At 43.7% G+C, this 20,361-nt stretch overlaps 1 protein-coding gene across 1 annotated transcript in view; it reads right to left on the minus strand.

The window, feature by feature from the left end:
* NAALADL2 (N-acetylated alpha-linked acidic dipeptidase like 2) overlaps nt 1–20,361 on the minus strand; it is a 547,930-nt gene that overhangs the window by 182,952 nt on the left and 344,617 nt on the right. Inside the window, exon 9 of the mRNA XM_081008376.1 lies at nt 17,001–17,129. Coding sequence (XP_080864502.1) covers nt 17,001–17,129 — 129 coding nt within the window. The remainder of the gene's footprint in view (nt 1–17,000; nt 17,130–20,361) is intronic.

A 20,361-nucleotide genomic window follows, 5' to 3' on the forward strand; every position in this document is an offset into this window, starting at 1 on the left:
TTTAAGCTTGCTGCAGGGCAAGGTAAGCAACAAAGATGCTGTGCTAATACCAACTTCTACTTTAAAAATAGTGCTTAAATATGGTTGGGGTTAGGATTCCCTGCGTGTCTTCAATTTGAAGCAGAGCCCTAGAGAGGGTTCAGATAATATTTGCTCTGGTTCCCTCTAGGAAATAACTGTTCACGCAAAAGTCTATCCCTCTGATCAGGGCTACAACAAATAACATTTCCTACAATCATGGCCACACGTAGCCACATAACCTCTCCAACAACTCATTCCCATAAACGTTCATCGGATGCCTGAACAGGACGTTTCTTAGTCCTGTATCTGAAAATACTGGTTCAGTAGCTTTTTAAAAAATGTGGAATGCTACTGTGGCCTGACACAATTCTTGCAAAGCCTCTTAGGGTTTTTCAAATTTGCAAACTCATCATTGTTGAGGTGAATGAATGCTCTTGACCACAAGGGGAAAAGGTGTGTGTGTGGGGGGGTGCAATAAGAACTGTAAGTCCCATCCACTGACCACCACCACCTTGATTTCAGCTAAATCATACCACTCCAAGCTTTTTATATAAACTAGCTGGGTGGAGGGGGCAATATATACAAAAAAGGATGCATTAGGACAGGAATGAGCAAACTGAGATCTAATGGCAAATATATACTGTAATTCATCGGCAGTAAATCAGCATGGGTTTCTGACTCCCAATTGTTTACCAGTATCAAGAACACAATTTTCTCCACTAAAATTAAGGAGCTGAAATTAACAAAGCTAACCAGCATAGACTTTTATGTGAATGGACTGTGAGGTGAGAGAAGTTCTGTTATTGAGAATAAATTCCTTTGCTTAGAATGTGCTCAGAGACATCTTGTCCTTGAATGCTATCTGCATTTCTTTTGCACCTGGCTCTGACTGGTAGATCTCAGCAATCCAGTAAAAAAAGAAAAAGAAAAAAAGATATAGGTCTGATAAAACTGAAGTCTGCCTACCCCTGCATTGCATTTTCTTGCTGGCACCTCCTCTTATCCAAGCACTATCCTCACCTCTCTTTCTCAAATTCATCAGTAGCTCTGTGCAGCACCCCCCCCATCTGCCCACACTGAAAAAAGACAGATTGGTCTCCTGTACTGCTACCTGCAGAGTTGGCACTCTTACCCAGGAGAACACCTAACAGAGGAAGTGCAAATCAGCAGACCCAAGACATCAAGCTGAGATTTTTCATAAGCTTGACCTGGAATGGCTAAAGTGTCAGAAGTCAAGCAAATGTCAATCTATTGCTCTTTCATCCTCTCAGTAGGCTGGAAAAGCCATGCTGAGACAGCTAGAAACTGGCCACTTAGTGCACTCATCGCAACCTAGGTGATAACAGAAAGAACAATGGATGTTCAAAATTCCTCCTCTGCCTTGTAAGCTTCTGGGAAAACCTGCTCTTCAATGCAAGGTGAATGAATTTGTGCTGGACTTAGACCAATGGAAAGCACTTTTGGCATTTTCAGAATATGTGGGTCATATCACAGGATCAGTGTTTTGGCTTTTCTGTGTTGAATGATTTTATATGTAAATGGCAATATTTTTGTGTAATTTAGAAACTGGTGCCGAAAAATATTGCCCCAGAATATTTCTGTAAAAATTATCCCCCGTGGATCAGAATGCCGAATATTCACTAAACCGTATTTGACAGCTGGTGTGCATAAATAAATAATATAACAATAGTAATAATAATAATATACTCTCCTCTGGAGAAAATATACGAAAAAGATCGTATTAAGGGGTGTGCCAGCCACAACATTGGCTTTGTATCTGTAGCACTGAGAAATAACTCAGTCTGTTTTGATTCAGTTGGTTATTCAGGCCTGAACAAGACCTGCTAAATCTGAAAGTCTGCTCCCCACACCCTTTGGGTATAATGGGGAATACAGAAATGGCCATAACATTTCCCCACCACTTTTTACATAAGTGGATAAAATCTGCAGGCAAAGAATCCATGTTTTACACACTTTTGGCATAACAACAAGGAGGCTGACATAAAAACCAAAGATCAGTGTGGACACTAGCAATGAATGTGTTTTCAACATGTAAAAAAGAATATTAATGAAAATGCCAGTGGTGGGGACAAATCAGGGACACTGAAAAATTATTTCCTATCAACATTAACTGCAGCAAGGTGGCTCATACAAAACAAAATAACACAACAACAAGGAATTAATTCATATCACAGGATACTGGAGATGGGAAGATAAATTTAAAAATGAGGCTCAATGTGAGAATGAAATAAATTACATCATGATGAAAGAATGACATATGAGAAGACTTGGCTTGTAGTCAGCAGCATCCTATGGCTCCTCATCTGCTTTCCTTGGCAGGGACTGCAAAATTGCTCTGCAGATGAATTTTGTAAATTCTAAAAAAAGTAGTGGATATAGATAACCAAATACTAACGTTGAAGTTATTGTCACCACCCACTATTATGCATCTGTAGTTCTTTGTATGGTAATTCTCGATACTCATATGTGGCTGTCAATACAAACCAACCACTATAGTGCAAGGGTAGTGTGTTTGTGTGTGTGTGTGTGTGTGTGTGTGTAAGTATTTGCCCAGATATTTAATCACATCCACAAAAACAAAACTTGAAAAGATACCTTCTCATACAAATGCCATCCAACTTCCCTTACTGTGAGCCTTTGAATGAGTCATTTTTTTCCTGCCTTTTGCTGGTTTAATCTTTGGTAAAGCAAATGTTGCCTTCTCTCTCAACTTGATGTTCACAGGCACAAGGGTTTTGCTCCCCCTGTGAATCATATCCAAAGCTCCTGTGCTGAACTGGAAGTAATGTCAGTGACAGTGCAGTGATACTTGACTTTTCCAATTCACATGCCTGTGAATGATATTTGTAAGCAATTGCCTTCTACAAAAAAGGAGATGGAAGAAGTCCTATTATAAAACAAAACAAAACACAGCCACGGGAAGGATGAACGTCGTCCTGCAGCTGGAGGTGCAGGTGGATGAATCAAGTGACCCAGAAGATGTCACCGAGTTATACTTTTCACCATCTGAATTATTGCACAGTTTCGCCATCCTACACGTATAAGAACAGAAATCATAAATTTCAACCCTCCAGTGTTTTCTCCAAAACACCACATCCGATGAGGAACTTCTTATCTCTTTCAACAGCCCGCTGCACAGGATAATTACAGTGCTGTAATATTTATGAAACCTGCCTTTCAGCCAAAGCACTTAGCAAGCCTTAATTGAGATTCATAATGCCCTTGTGAGGTAGGTGTGAGGCAGTACCATTTAATATGGGAACGCACAGTATGAAGGCCAAAGCTTTATGGGATATTTAGAGATATTTCTGGTTGTCTCGCATTTTCGCTTGCTTACTTTGCCGGATTATTGAACATACATGCCTCCATTTGAGATAAGTAGAAGCTGTAGACACTGTGGCTTAATTTAGACAATCATTTGTAAGGAGGTTGATCACGTGGTGAAGTCATCACACAAGGTACATTTTTTTTTTGGAGCAGAGATCTGGGGGTGACTAATAGCCAACCACAAAGCAGACAATGGCTCTACTGTACTACTGAAGGAAGCTAGTTGCCATTACCCATTAATGCAACAGCATAAAACACACTTTGATAGCATTGCTAGGAACTGAATTCAACTAGTCTATTGTAACTGGAAAAATACAAAACTAATAGAAACACTTCAAAATACTAACTCATAAGCATCAAATATGAACGGGCCAGGTAGTTCTTTTGAAAGCTTACTATGGAAAGGGCACACTGAAGGGCAACTGAAGCTGCCATCCTAAAGCAAACCAAGGACAAGATGAAGGAGCCTCAGGATATGGTTTAAGTGCTGTTCCATCCTGGGAAAGTGCTTTTGCCTCTGGGAGAAGCACCTGGTGCAACTGCAGAATGTTTTGCCGGCATAGATGCACTGTTAGTGCTATTCTGGAAGCAGCAGGGCTGAATAGGATGGGAATGGGATGTTGATGGGTCCTGGGAGGCCTTTGGAACCACAGGCCCAAAGTACCAGATTACCGTGATACGCTATGTTAAAGCGGGGGGAACTATGCCAGCCCTGAAGTGGAGGCTCCTCTGCTATGTGATTCACTCCCAAACACCCACACACTCACATTCTCTGACAACCCCAAAGTTTTGGAACTCCCTCCCCACACAGGTGTGTCTGGCATCTTCATTACACAACTTTTGAGGAATGCTGAAGATGACATCCTTACTCAGGCTTTTGGCACATGGGATGCATATTTTAGTACCTACCTTATTTCTGTGATTGCAAGTTGTTTAAAACTGTTTTTAACATTGTGTTTTAATTGCTGCACCTCACCCTGTGACCTTAGGGTGAAGGGCAAGTAAATTACAGCAGCAGCAATAAATGTGGGCCTAATTAATTAAGCTAAAATGAACAAGCATATGATTGTGGGTTGAGAGAGAGAAAAGGAGTCATCTTAAAAGCTTGGAAGCTGGAGTTGCATGCATGCCATCAACATTTCTCAGATGAAAATAGGGAGGTCCTAAGGAAAAGCAGGACATTTCAGGGTCAAATCAGAAACCTGGAAGGCTTCTGTAAATCTGGGACTGTCCCTGGAAAATAGGGAGTTACGTGCTGCATGGAGTTCCTTTCATTCTGTCTCATTCATACATCGCTACATTGCTAAAAAGGAAAAGTGTGTGCACAAGCACGCAAGCATGCACACACACGCACAGACACACAAACACACACATGTCCCCACTGGTTCTACACTACATGACTTGAGCTGCCTTCATGGGATCCTCATGCAAGAAACGAGTGAGAAGAGAGCAAGCAAGTAGGAGGAAGGGACAGAGTATAGGTGTCAGTGGGAAATAGCAAAGTGTATTTTCCCTATCGGCCCTGCCTTCTACTGGCTGGAGGCCTGCAAGGTTGCTTATGCAGGTATACCCAAGAACAGGGGTCAGCAACCTAAGGCCCATGGGCCACAACCAGTCGTTTAACCAGCGCATGGACCCCCACTGCCCGCTCGGGGAGCCCCGCTGCCCACTCAGTTGGCTCCCATGCACCACGCTAAACCAGTGTGGAGCAGAGCGGGAACCGCTTTCCGCAATGCTAGCCGGCTTCCCATTGGCTGCAGGAAGCTCCTGCAGCCAATGGGAAGCTGTGCACGCCTCCTCCACACCAGAAGGAGCGCATGCGTGTGTGCACACACACACACTGGACAACCATGGCGTCTGGGGGACCGTGAACCCGCCCAAGCCACAAAAACTTTGCCGAGCCATGCCCAAGAACGTATACTGTGATTTCACCTGCAGTGTGGAACTACCATCTGTGCAGTTCCACATGTGCCTCAGGAGACTAAACTGCTAGATTTGTCCTTCTAAAGCATATGTGTGTTGTGCAACATTCTTTCTTTCTTTTTATTATTACATCAAGTGCAGCATAACTGAAATTAAATACAAACCTGTTGCGGAGAAACAGCAGGCTTTACAGTATACAGATTTCTAAAGCTACTTGTCTAGGATTTCCTTCTCTCCTCCCAACAATAACAACAACCTGATAAAACACTTTTCCTAGGACTTAGCTCAGAATTTATGAGATCAGATCTTTAAAGACTGAAAGCTGATAGTTTCAAAAACGTTGCACAGTATAATCTGGGATGAATACAAATTACAATATATTTCAGAGGTGTGCTTTTTCTCCTCTCTCTCTCCTTCCTTCCATTGCAAGGTGACCTTCAAAACTTACAGAGTGTAAGCTGAACTTTGGCAGCAAAAATGATGTACACACTGCATCTTCAAGACAAAAATGTTGGGAAGATGCCACAGAAGATAAAATCAATAGAACAGTGGTAGGCAAAGACCTTTTCTTCTTATCCCTTTCAGGGAGCAATGGAGTTCTGTAGATGAAGACCTCTTCCGTGGAAGAAATCAGCATAGCTGAAGGATTTGTGAAAACGCTGCAAAGTTTTTTCGGGTTCCACACAGCTTGTCAATTACGAGTGCTACGCAATGTCACAATGCTTTGTGGAGTTTGATCCAGGCTCTGGTCATTAATGAAAGGAGCAATTTCATGAAAACATTCCATCATTTCAGAGACGGAATACCATATAGCTGGTGGAAATGGTAAAATATTGGACAAAATTTCTGCAACAGTAAGTTTCCCCAACAGTTTTCCCAATAACAGAGAAAGACAACGTTCCACAAAAAAGAATGGGGAAGGGACATGATTCTCATAGAATAGACCTCTTCAGTAGTGCCACACTATCTGCAAATTTGAATCAGGCAATTCATCATGTAAAGACTATTTTATTTCCCCAGGGATTAATTATGGCTGCATACAAACTATACCTTCAAAGTACAGTCGTACCTTGGATCCCAAAGACCTTGCCAGTCGAATGTTTTGACTCCTGAACGTCGCAAACCCAGAAGTGGGTGTTATGGTTTGCAAACATTCTTTGGAACCCCAACGCCCGTTGTGGCTTCCACGGCTTCTGATTGGCTGCAGGAGCTTCCTGCAGCCAATCAGAAGCCGCACCTTGATTTCCAAAAGTTTTGGAAGATGAACAGACTTCTGAAATGGATTCCATTCAACTTCCGAGGCACCACAGTACACTCAAAGCACATTCTTCCCCTCAAAGAATTCTGGGCACTATAGTTTGCTTTGCGCAGAGTTATAGTTCCCAGCAACTCTCAACAAACTTCAGTACCCAGAATTCTTTGGGGAGGAGAATGTGTTTCTCAAGTGTGAACTGTAGAAATTATACTAGTTCACTCTCTTTCCTTCCCCTGAAGTGCTTTGTGGGTAGGTTCAAATATACTCTACCCCCTAACCTCCATGTAATGACCCTCCCTTCTCTTTATTTGGGTGGGTTTGCAGACATCAGAGATGATGGGAATACAAAGGTGTGTGCCAGTGTGCAACATTCAGGGAAGGCACCACGCGGGAGGGCAAAATCTGCTCACGGTTTTTACACAGGCTGTAAAGAATCGCAACCACAACGGTATGCTTTGAACTGTGCTGTTCCAGGCACCTGTACTGTTGATCCAACACGCCGGGCGGGTGGGGGAATAGATAATTACTGCACATTACAGTAGCGTTTGCCTGCTTGTCAAACGACGCCAGGTGACAAATTGTATTTTGAATTATTAATCCTCTGTTTTTCAAAGCCTGCCATTTCTAAAGCTCCCCCCCTTTCAGCTTTGTCTTCAAACGTGGTGATCAGGAACGGGAAGGTGCGCAGGCTGCAGTCCACCTCTCTGAGCCGAAACTTCTACATCAAGGTCCCTGTTTTCAACACGTTTCAGTGAAGTCTGATTGACTTCTCAAATCGCTGAGGAACACCCTGCAATTGAGCCAGCCACGCTGAACTAAAAGGAGTGTGTGAATGCGCTGGTGGGGAGTCTGGGGAGGGTGCAGGGGGGAAGCTTCTGAGGCAGAGATTACCATAAAGAGACAAACAGCATCATCGTTCATTAAGGGGAAAGAAAAATTCAATTTAAGAACATTAAAGGGTGTTTTTTTTTAATGCCAGGCATTCTTTTGAACACATACCACATGCTAAAAGGAGGGGGGCGGGGAATAAGTCCTGTTTTAACAATACCCTTTGTACAAGTTTGTTTGTCTTTTCTTTTACAGTTCATAAAAGCCTCCTGGGAAGCTGGAATTATGTCTGCTGGCACAACAAACTACAATATTGGACATGCATTTCTCCCCTTTATCCATGTCCAAAGAGAATAGCAGAGTTGTAAAGAGCTTCAAGGGTCATCTAATGTCTACCACTACCTCCTACGGTGACGGCAGTGAAAATCCATAGTGTGCATGAGATGGTCTGCTCTTACTGTTTCATTTTGTTTTGCACTGGTTCGACCTCTCCTATACACCCCTGTGGCAGCCATCTTGTGTTAAACCCCACCCTCACAGCAGCAATTTTGTGACTGGCACCATGTCACTTTCTCAAAATTCCAGATGGCCCCCAAAAAGGTTTGCAACCCTTGATCTAAGGATTCTACGGTCCTGAAATCTCTACATTGGCTCCCAGTATGTTTCCAAGCACAATTGGGCCGTTTAAAGCCCTAAACGGCCTCGGCCCAGTGTACCTGAAGAAGCGTCTCCATTCCCATCAATCAGCCCGGACACTGAGGTCCAGCTCTGAGGGCCTTCTGGAGGTTCCCTCACTGTGAGAAGTGAGGTTACAGGGAACCAGGCAGGGGGCCTTCTCGGTAGTGGCACCCACCCTGTGGAACACCCTCGCATCAGATGTCAAGGAAATAAACAACTATCTTTTAGAAGACATCTGAAGGCAGCCTGTTTAGGAAAGTTTTATGTTTGCTCTATTATTGTGTTTTTAAGATCCTGTTAGAAGCCACCCAGAGTGGCTTAGGAGGCCCAGCCAGATGGGCAGGGTATAAGTAATAAATTATTATTGTTGTTGTTGTTATTCTCTAATAATAATAATAATAATAATAATAATAATAATAATAATAATAATAATAATAACAACAACAACAACAACAGTAAGGCTCCAAGGAGGCTGAAGCACACAGTGACCTTGAGCCAGCCATCTTTATTCATCTTGATTGACTAATTCAGAGTTTTCCAAACTTGGGTCTCCAGCTGTGGTTGGACTACAACTCCCATCATCCCTGACCACTGTTCCTGGTAGCTGGGGATGATAGGAGTTGTAGTTCTACAACAGCTGGAGACCTAAGTTTGGAAGACCCTAGACTGATTGATCGATAGCATTTAATTCCATTGCATTTCTTCTTCTTCTTCTTCTTCTTCTTCTTCTTCTTCTTCTTCTTCTTCTTCTTCTTCTTCTTTTTCTTCTTCGATCACTCATAGCCAAGTAAGATTGTCTTCCATAAACACGGTTTTAACAATGAGTTAAAGTGACTGTGGAGGCCATTTCTGGATCCACACGTCCTTCCACAGTGGGGACAGAGGTTTCTGGGCAAGAGTTGATCATGGTGAGGGTTTGCCAAGTGTGCCTTCCTCTTAGCACGTTTCTCCCTCTCATCCTGAGTTTGAGCTTCTTCAAAGCCCATGACACCTTTGGTAAAGGCTGTTCTCCAATTGGAGCGCTCGCAGGCCAGTGTTTCCCAGTTGTCAGTGTTTACACTACACTTTTTTATATTTGCCTTGAGACAGTCTTTTAACCTCTTTTGTTGACCACCAGCATTATGCTTTCCATTTTTAAGTTTGGAATAGATTAGTTGCTTTGGAAGATGATAATCAGGCATCCGCACATGACCAATCATCTCACACAACCCCCCAATAAGCTCATTCCCTACCTATTTTAACCTTACAATATTTACAAAACCAACCAACCAACAAAAAAAGCAACCAATAAGAGTCAAACCATCATCACAACAGTCCGGTGACCAACAACAATGGGAGATATCATCAATTAACCCCTAGTACCAGGGAGAACTTTCCCAGTAGTGATGTATGGAAGTGAGAACTGGACCATAAAGAAGGCTGATTGCCAAAGAATTGATGCTTTTGAATTATGGTGCTGGAGGAGACTCTTGAGAGTCCCATGGACTGCAAGAAGATCAAACTTATCCATTCTTAAGGAAATCAGCCCTGAGTGCTCACTGGAAGGACAGATCCTGAAGCTGAGGCTCCAAGACTTTGGCCATCTCATGAGAAGAGAAGACTCCCTGGAAAAGACCCTGATGTTGGGAAAGATGGAGGGCACAAGGAGAAGGCGGTGACAGAGGATGAGATGGTTGGACAGTGTTCTCGAAGCTACCAGCATGAGTTTGACCAAACTGCGGGAGGCAGTGGAAGACAGGAGTGCCTGGCGTGCTCTGGTCCATGGGGTCCAGAGTCGGACGAAGAGTCGGACACGACTAAACAACTAAACAACAACAACCAGGGAGAACATAAATGGCTTTACTTCTTGGCAGAAACCCATTGAGGACCCAGGGTAGGACCATAGCTCAGTGGTAGAGCATCTTGCTTTGCAATCCCTGGCATCTTCAGATGAGGCTGGGCATGTCCCCTTTCTGGGATCCCGGTGAGCTACTGCCAGTAGACAAAACTCAATGCAATGGAACAATTGCCTCATTCAGCACAAGGCAGCACCCTCTGTTCTGAAGGGAATTCCATATGCCGGAAGCCACAATAGAAAGTGCTTTATCTCTGCCTGCCATCCCCCAGTGGCTTTCCTTTTTCATCTCTAACACATCAGGAAGTACCTGTCGCATTTCTAATGTGGTCCCTCACACAGCATCTCCTCTCCTCCTTTCTACATTTTCATGCCACTCTAAGTTTGGTGGGGGAAAAGTTACTTGGAGACTGATGTGCCTGAAGTAATAATACTCCAAAAAGCCGTCGTTAATGAGGCATGATCTCTTACTTACTTGAGCTGAATTAATCCATTTGAAACATTAAACTTCACGCTTACAACTATGCAGTGGCATTGATTCTCCAAGAAACTGACATTTGGTTTATAAGAAAAGGTGTCACTTCTTCGCTTTTAATCTGAAGCCTGCAATGCCTGTCAACAGTTCCGAACCTCTGATGATCAGAAGCGGCTTCTTGGGTTAATTCTACCGAAGCTGGCTGAAATCTTATGTTCAAGATCTGTGGGTGGAGCAGGGGGCGGCTTAGGTCATGCATGCAGAAACAAAAGGTAGAAGAATCTCAAAGAAATCTTACCAGAAATATGGAATATTATGGCGTTTCCATGCTTCTTCTTTTTTTAAAAAAGCTCAAAACACAAAATCCACAGGGGTTTTACATTATCGTCCTCCCTACCAGCTCCTACTCTTGAGTATTTTCCTTAAAATCCATACCTGTATTGAACACTCCCTTAAACATGTTGCATTTCATTGCATACCTAGAATGGACACCTTCCATTCCATTCTGGTCGGAAGAGAGGTGCAAAGAGCTTCTCTCTGTGGGTGAACGTGGTGGTGACCGATGTAGATGCCCTTTTCCATTGATGAGGAGGGGAATTGAAGTGGGGGGGGGGCATGCCTGCACCATTCTATGGCCCTGTCTCTTGTTATTTATTCTTATCATTTATTAAAATTGTATACTGCCCCATACCCGCAGGTCTCAGGGAGGTTTTGAAAGATAAAATCATAATATAAAGCTATAAAACACAAAATGTAAATGAAAAAGAACAACCCAATAATACCCCTACTCTTTTCCTGCTCATTTCAACGTGGCAACCATTTTGTGTTGTTGGGCACGTGCCCCCTCCCCCAGAGTGCAGGAGATGAGTTAGACTTAGAGACTGAACTAAATGAATGAGGGTTCGACTCTGCAGATGGCTGTCAGAATCGATAAAGGGCAGTTTGACCCCCACTTCCCAGAGAAGACTCTATTAGTGCTCAAGGAGAGGAAAAGTTGGAAGGCAGCCAGAGAGTTGCTAGGCAATCAGCAGATAAGCAGAGGTCTGAGTCTGGGTCAAGTGAGAGTGAGGAGGAGGAGGGAGGTCAGCCTCTCAGTCCCTGATCCAGACGTCTGGAAAAAATCAGAAGGCAAGGGGGGAAAGGGGGGAGTCTGCCGTCCTTCCTGCTGTGTAAAGGGCGAAACTTCAGACTGACCAACAAATGTAAATGCGAGCAGACAAGATGCCGGGCTCTGGATGGGATGTGTCTTTTTGTAAAATAAAAAATAGGTAAAAGGTAAAGGACCCCTGACAGTTAAGTCCAGTCACAGACGACTCTGGGGTTGTGGCGCTCATCTCACTTTACAGGCTGAGGGAGCTGGCGTTTGTCCACAGACAGTTTTTCCAGGTCATGTGGCCAGCATGACTAAGCTGCTTCTGGTGCAACAGAACACCAAAACCAGAGCAGCACACGAAAACGCTGTTTACCTTCCCACCAGAGAGGTACCTATTTATCTACTAGCATGTTATGGCATGCTTTTGAACTGCTAGGTTGGCAGGAGCTGGGACTGAGCAACGGGAGCTCACCCCGTCGCGGCGATTCAAACCGCTGAGCTTCTGATCGGCAAGCGCAAGAGGCTCAGTGGTTTAGACCACAGCGCCACATACATAAAACTGCCAGAGAGTCATTACTTCATATTGGGGCTTGATTGCCTGCCAGAGATCATTACATGTGTTATGTCATGTACCCCCTGCAGCCGTTTTGTGACTGGTGCCCATTCCAAATGTGCTCACCATCCCTCAAAAGTTGGTGAGCACTGGATTCCAGTCAGGAGTAGTTTTCTGGGGTTTCAGACATGAGGAGATCCCAGAGGTTGAACTGGGACCTTTTGCATGCAGCAAATGTTCTCTACCACTAAGCTAGGGCCCTTCCCCAAATTCATGGAATATAGGACTATCACCTCCCTGTTAGTAAAGTGAGTGTCCCATATGCTGGCAGGCTGGGCACAAAAACAGACCAAGAGAGATAACAAGAGTGGAAGCCTGACCTAGCAGTTGGAGAGGCTATGACTAACATATTTATTCAATTCTCATCTTTGGTGTCTTGTTTCTGTATGGACGCCGGGATGCAATGATATTTCAGTTGCAGAGATAACTCATTGTACATGATTACTGCCAGATATCTTGTAAATATGATCTATGATTTTGGGTTTGCTCTTCTGGTTAATTAAAAAGTTTGATTGACAGATGCAAATACCTTCTTTTATGAGGAAGCCCAAGAATTCTGCTTTGCAGAATGCTAAATGACTCAAAGGCTGCATTCAAGATAAGGACAAACAACAGCAACAACGAGGACACAATTACTGTTTTATCAACAGTAGAGATAATGATTTCACTTCATGCACACTTTGTACAATTATAGATTTAAGCAGAAGACTACAGAATAAATTTACCCAGTGACTTTATAGTCCAAATTCGCATTAGGGAACCTTTAATATGAAGCTACAATGGATTTTTTATTATTATTATGCCACATATAACACACTGTTTTTTTATTACTGCTAATATTTTGTATTGCGCACAATGGATTTGATCAAAAAGTCCCGTAGGGTACTCTTCCCCCTCTTCCAGAGTGTAACGAGGCTTTATAAGAGACATGGAGCTGCCACTGCTTTGAGTCTTTGTGCTCTCTCGTTCTTATTACATGTGCAATAACACAACTGGTCCGGCAAACGCCATGCATGCTTTGGTAACAATTCAGATTGGATTCAAGAGGCTGTCCTTGGAAATAATTTGGAAACTATAAACTGGTGTGAGACCTGACAGCCAGAATCTTAAGTGCGACCTTTTTCTTTCTTTCTTTTTTTAAGATTGCATATTACACTGGTAATTTACTGGTTTGCATTTCCTTTCTGAGTTCAATTCAAGGCAATTGTTTTGATATTCAAAACCTGATGACCAGGATATTTAAAGGACTGCCTGCCCTCAGAATGCAACATACTCAAGGGCCCAGCAGATGCAGCCGACGCAAACACAAAACCTCGCCTCATGCTTGGGAATTGCCATCCCAGAGGCTTCCAAATCATAGAATCACAGATTTGGAAGAGTCTTCCAAGGGCCATCTAGTCCAACCCCCTGCAATGATGGAATCACAGCAAAGTAATGAAGAGCAGGTAGTATCTGTTGACATTTCCATTCCACCTTAAGGAACAAACATGGGATTCATACGTATCACATGTCTGTTTACATTCCAGCACAGTATGCTGGGAACTTCCGCTGTGTATAGCTTTTGTTTTTAGCTGTTCTCTCTGAGACGACATGAGAGAGAGATGACATGTTTCTTTGTCCTGATTTATGATTAATAAATCTGTAGTTGTAGTATGCTTCCGCAAGCCTCATGCCTATTCTGTGTGTGCAGTTCTCTCTGCTGATAGTGTGCCCTGGCTCAGAAGCCCGGCTCGCTGATTTACGTTGGAGCAGAGGTGATGGTCTTTGCAGCGGGACGGCTGGAAGGGAACAGCTCAGTTGGGGCTTGTCAGCTGGCCTCCCGGCCCTCTGCATGCTAACAGTATCTCTGCTCATGCAGACACTTTCCCCTCCTGTCATCGGAGTCTTAGCCCCTCTCCCAGTCATCCTAACAATTCTTAAGATGTTATAAAGGTTGAGAGGATAAAGTTCAGCAATGCATAGGTTACACTGGCAAGGCAACCATATCCTAAACTTCATTCTAGTATTAATGTTTCCTTTCCCCCCTCTTTGTGCTAGTAATAGATAGCATGGATAAGTGTGGCACATGGCTGGCCTGTTGAGAGCTATCGAATTGCACACCCAACTGATTAGGAGAGTTTATTCATCGGGGTAGCCAACATGATACTGTCGAAATATCATTGGATTGCAGCTTCCATTGCAATGCAGGGGGTTGGACTAGATGACCCTGGAGGTCCCTTCCAACTCTACAATTCTATGATTCCTTCAGCCCCAGCCAGCATGACCAATGGCTATAATCCAACAATGATTTTACAACATTAGCTCCCCCTTCTAATTCCCCTTTACTATGAATGTGCAGTGGATCTGAATGAATCTTGCATCCCAAAATGAAGCAGGCTGCTTTAGAAAGATTTGTGACTTGCGCAAGGCAAAGTGGGATCTCTCTCAAATGCCCTGAACTAGGAGCCTCTGAAGTGATCATTATTCATTGTTGTGGTTCATTCATAATTTCTGTTCATGGTTGTGGTGGTTTTCAGCCCACAAACGATACATGATTGATGACACCCCCCAACACATTTGCATTGTATTTCCTTTGCACTGAAATGAATGATGCAGAATAACATAACAATGCAACAATGGTGTGACTGATTACATAATACTCTTCCACAGCAGACAGTGAGTCAAACATCATAGCTTTTTTGGAAGCTGAACTGCAGTGGAAAAGAAACAGCAGAGCAGGTGGCGAATATAGTTTGGAGCAGAAATCAATGCCTTCTTACATTCCTAAATCCTCATTTATAAACTGCTTCCCAAAAAATGTTTATGAAGTGGTGTAAATGAGAAGTATTTCTTCTTCTCAGATATAGTAAAAAAATAAATACAAAAATACATCCATAATCTAAAGAATGGATCTCAAAAACATAAAATTGCACAGATTCCGGATAGTATACAATACAAAGTGTGAGGCTTTATAAGTGGGAGAGACATTCATTCATTGCATGGGAGAGAAGGAGCTGACCAGCACTCTTTCAGTTGCTCACAAAATCTTACGCCACAATCTTCTTGTTTGGCCTTCGAGGTGCCACAAAGTTCTTTTTTGTTTTCGCTGCAACAGACTAACAAGGCAATCCCTGGGGAATGTCAACTAATTGATCCGTCAAGGATAACTTCTGTGCATGCGGAATGTAAATTCAAGACTAATGAATTAATGGTCTTATTTGGGAGATTTAATTTCCGTACCAACCCACTCTGAGTTTCCAGTGACAGTCTGCCAAATAAATGGTGATTCATTAGCACAGCCAGCCAGCAAATGGCAACTTCCCTCACAAAACAGTCAGAGGCACAAATGTAACTTGGCAGAATCCTCCTGCCATCAATGTGGACAATAATTAGCATGGCTGAACAGAGTTCACTCTCACTTTCCAAAGGTCTCAAATTGTTTGAATTCCTCTTTGGCTTAATAATCCAAATATTTAAATCAGCCTTCTTCTTTTTAATTCAGTATATCAGCCAGAATCCCCATGACAGGCAAATAAAATGAGTGCTTGCGTGTTGTTTATGTGCCAAACAACAACATCCCTTGCAACCAATTAAAGAATTGAAGATCAGCAACCCCCCCCCCCCAAAGTAACGCGTCTGAGCAAGAAATTTGCTTCTGCACATTATTCCATGCTGAGTGTAGATTTCCCATTTCCCTCATTTATTTATATACCATCAGCCCACTTAACTCTTTGTAACGACAATCATTTAATGGGTAGAAACGGCAACCTGCCCAAACAATAAAGCTGCTCTGCGAGAACAATGGCACGTGGTCCGAAATTTTTAGGTAGGCCCTGACCTTCCAAAACGACGTTCACGTAGACTTGGTAGGTCAGGAGCATCCCAGTCTCTGAGATTTCAGGAGCCAAATAAATCTGAGACCTAGGAATGGCCCCTGGTGATGTCACAGGGGCAGGCCCTGGAGATGGAAATTAATTAGGAGAGCAGAGCAGAGCAGAAGAAGATAGACCTCCCCAGAGTGTCTATGCTATAATTTGCAGCCAACTCCCTGGGGCCCTGGGTGCACCCACAAAATTCCCCATGAATGGTCATGCACCCACAAATTCCAGTACCAGGGCCATGCCACGCTGCATGGCATCCATGACCCTGGGCACCCACGGTCACGAAGCCAAGTTGGCACTCCTGTGCTGGGCTGAAGTTTGCAAGCTGCATGCATGGTCTTCTTAATATATATTTTAAAATATTTTTTATTATTAAAAGCTCTCTTACCCACCTGGAGCTCCAAGCCCTCTGCCTACCAGCTGGAGGAGGCCAGGCAAACTGGAGACTTCAGGTCAGACCCAGAGGTCTGGCAACCCAACATGGACATAAGACTTTACACAGACTCCCTTGGAACGCAGTGGAGGTTTTAAAGCAGAGTTTAGGGTTGGCCATCTGTCATGGATGCTTTAGCTGAGATTCCTATGTTGCAGAGGGCTATACTCAATTACCCTTAGGGTACTTTCTCTACAAATCTATGCTTATATGTACAGGAATTCTGTAGCTTTGGGCGCTTTTGATCATTCAAGCTCTCAAAGACCAAAACCTCCAGAAGTAAAAAAATATCATGCTTTAATATAAAATGCCTGATCACTGTGATGATCTCGGGAAGACTCCTACACTTATCTCCCATATATTTAATTTCTACATGAACTAATGTTGTTTTTCCATAGAGTTTGGGACACTGCTGCCGTTGAAACGAGACAGGCGCCTACAGTTCTGACATTTCATCGCCTATTGCTATGTGTTTTTAAGAGAATGGATTTGATTCAATGTTGGCCATTCTGTATTTTATGATCATATGATATTGCAATTGTTTTTATTGTACACCGTCATGATATTTGCAAATGTCAAATATGAATTTTCGCATTACCCCTGATTTAAACATCACGAGGAATTGAATAAGGTTCTCACCTTTCTAACCTCAGTTGCCAGTTGCTGAAGAGAAGGAGATGCGATGGTATGCAAAACTGCTTTGCCCCTGACTGGATTGTGGAGACTCACATACGCCACAGCGTTCCTCTGGAGAACTTCCTTGAGATCCTGAAACAAGCAATCATACTGAATAAGAGGATCACATTTAAGATGTACAATATTCATTTAGTCCCTTGCAAAGGGAAGAAAAGGTGTGTGTGTGTGTGTGTGTTGTGTTTTACTACCCACTCCAATTCCCTAAGTAATAATTAACTCATTTCCCCCACCCTCTATAATATCATTTTAGGAACTTCAAAGAACGCCTTTGTTTAATTTCTCTCTAGCAAGGTTATAATTCCTTTTCTCACATCGTCTGAAACAAAATGAAAAACAGGGCCTGAAGGAATTAAGAATCTCTACAGTTCTAAAGCTGAGAATGAAAACATTACATACTGCAAAATAACAGGAAGTTGTTTTATTTAAGAAGGGGAAAAAATCTTAAACTTGCCTCTGACAAGACACCAAACTTCAAATGCAATCAATGACACACTCTCAATGCACTTGATGTTTCAGACCAGGCAACCATTATTTTAGATTTGAATTGCGTCCTTTCTCCAGTGTTGTCACTTTATTATGTTTTTTAAGGCAAAGGGATCTGCATGAGCCACATTTCAATTATTTCCCATTTGCCTTCCCAGTAATGAGCCGCTTGTTCTATGAAGAGGCTCTTTATGCCGAGCAGAAGGGGTGTAACACAATTATGTCTGATGTAAAGATGATTTGAAGTGGAACTAAACAAATTTTGCTTCCAGTCAGTTACAAGGGGCCCTTTTGGTACTTCGCCCCCACCTCCCACAGCTCATTCTAAAAACATCACTCAGTTGCAAGGAAGAGGCTTTTTTTAAAAAAAAAAAAAAAAAAATTCCGCACATTGCTTATACATGATCCCAAGCAAATCACACCCCTTTCCATTTAGCAATAATTTCAGCACACTTCAACTTTGTTACAGTGGCATCCCCTGTCAAATCTCTCCATTAGATTTTTACAGCAGCTGCTGACTTCATAAAGCACCTGGGAAGAGCCAGGCCTAAATTTGCTTTTCCACCCTCTTCCCTCTAACCCATTGTGCCACCCGCATCCCAGAGACTACCTTACACTGCGTTTAAAACCAAAATCTCATTTGGATAGAAACTGTTTCTCAGGCGGCTAGTCCTAGTCTTTATAACCCTGTACCTTCTTCCAGAAGGCAGAAGCTGAAAGAGATCATTTCCAGGGTGCGCACTATCCTGCACTATCTCTGCAGCTTTCTTATGACACCTGGAAGCATAGATTTGATCCAAGATGGGAAGAGTGCACCCAATTATTCTCTCTGCGGTCTTTACAACCCTGGACAGCATTGTTTTCCCCCTGACTGTGCAGCTCCCAAACCACACACAGAGACCATAAGTTAATACAGTGGTGCCCCGCAAGACGAATGCCTCGCAAGACGGAAAACCCGCTAGACGAAAGGGTTTTCCGTTTTTGAGTTGCTTCGCAGGATGAATTTCCCTATGGGCTTGCTTCGCAAGACGAAAATGTCTTGCGAGTCTTGAGATTTTTTTTTTGCTTCCCCCCCCCCCTTTATCTAAGCCGCTAAGCCTTTAATAGCCTTTTAGCAGCTAATCCGCTAAGCCGATAAGCCTTTAATAGCCGCTAAACCGCTAATAGCGCTAATCCGTTAAGCCGCTAATAGGGTTGCTTCGCAAGACGAAAAAACCGCTAGACAAAGACACTCGCGGAACGGATTAATTTCGTCTTGCGAGGCACCACTGTACACTCCCAACAGTAAAATGGTAAAACGCCATCAACAGGTCCTTTGAGAGATTGTTTTTCCGGAGGACCTGAGTACAACAGCCTTCTTCCTACCTGTGATTCCCAGCGGCTAGTACCCAGCGATGTGCTGCCTCCAATAGTGGAAGTAATTTGTTGTTGTTTAGTCATTTAGTCATGTCCGACTCTTCGTGACCCCATGGACCAGAGCACACCAAGCACTCCTGTCTTCCACTGCCTCCCGCAGTTTGGTCAAACTTATGTTGGTAGCTTTGAGAACACTGTCCAACCACCTTGTCCTCTGCTGTCCCCTTGTGCCCTCAATCTTAATACCTTGTGGCTAATAGACATTGATAGCCTTATACTCCATGAATTGTGCTAAATCACTTGTAAAGACATCCAAGTCAAAGCAAGACAGGCATTTTTCTTCTAATGATCACCGGCATGGGGGGTGGTATCCACACTTTTTGCACCGTACTTTCTAGGCACAGATTCACACTTCAAACCTCTGTATCTGTGTGCTCCCCCCTTTTTTTTGCCTCACTGCTTTCCCCAGGAATACCCATTCTTTAATGGTAATTCGGGAACAAAGGAAAATTCAAAAGGAAGCCTCATTGACCTCTGGGATGAAAGCAGCCCAAGGAGAAGGGGAGGTATCTAGTTTAGCTTCGCCCAGCTGATGTAAGGGGCACCAGTGACCCATTTTCACCTATGCTGCAGCCACTTGCAACGTTGGGTGGAGGGAGAGAGTATGCACAAGCATCTTACTCCCACCCCCCTCTACCTCTCTTTTAAATCAGAACCAGTGAAGGCAGTGAATGTCCTGTGTGAGTATCAGGAGGCGGTTGGGGGATGGATGGTGACTAACAGATTGAGGTTGAATCCTGACAAGACAGAAGTATGGTTTTGGAGGGACAGGGGGCAGGCGGGTGTGGAGGACTCCCTGGTCCTGAATGGGGTAACTGTGCCCCTGATGGACCAGGTGCACAGCCTGGGGGTCATTTTGGACTCACAGCTGTCCATGGAGGTGCAGGTCAATTCTGTGTCCAGGGCAGCTGTTTACCAGCTCCATCTGGTACGCAGGCTGAGACCCTACCATACCTGCCCACGGGCTGTCTCGCCAGAGTGGTGCATGCTCTGGTTCTCTCCCGCTTGGACTACTGCAATGTGCTCTACACGGAGATACTTTGAAGGTGACTCAGAAACTACAACTAATTCAGAATGTGGCAGCTAGACTGGTGACTGGGCGTAGCCACCAAGACCATATAGCACTGGTCCTGAAAGACCTACATAGGCTCCCAGTACGTTTCCGAGCACCGTTCAAAGTGTTGGCACTGACCTTTAAAGCCCTAAACAGCCTCGGTCCAGTATACCTGAAGGAGCGTCTCCACCCTCATCGTTCAGCCCGGACACTGAGATCCAGCACCGAGGGCCTTCTGGCGGTTCCCTCATTGCGAGAAGTGAGGTTACAGGGAACCAGACAGAGGGCCTTCTTGGTAGTGGCACCCACCCTGTATAGGAGGATTCTCCTCAACACACAGTCACCCTAGAA

This window comes from Podarcis pityusensis (genome assembly GCF_964106645.2).
Source record: "Podarcis pityusensis genome assembly, chromosome: 5".
Taxonomy (NCBI): Eukaryota; Metazoa; Chordata; class Lepidosauria; order Squamata; family Lacertidae; genus Podarcis; species Podarcis pityusensis.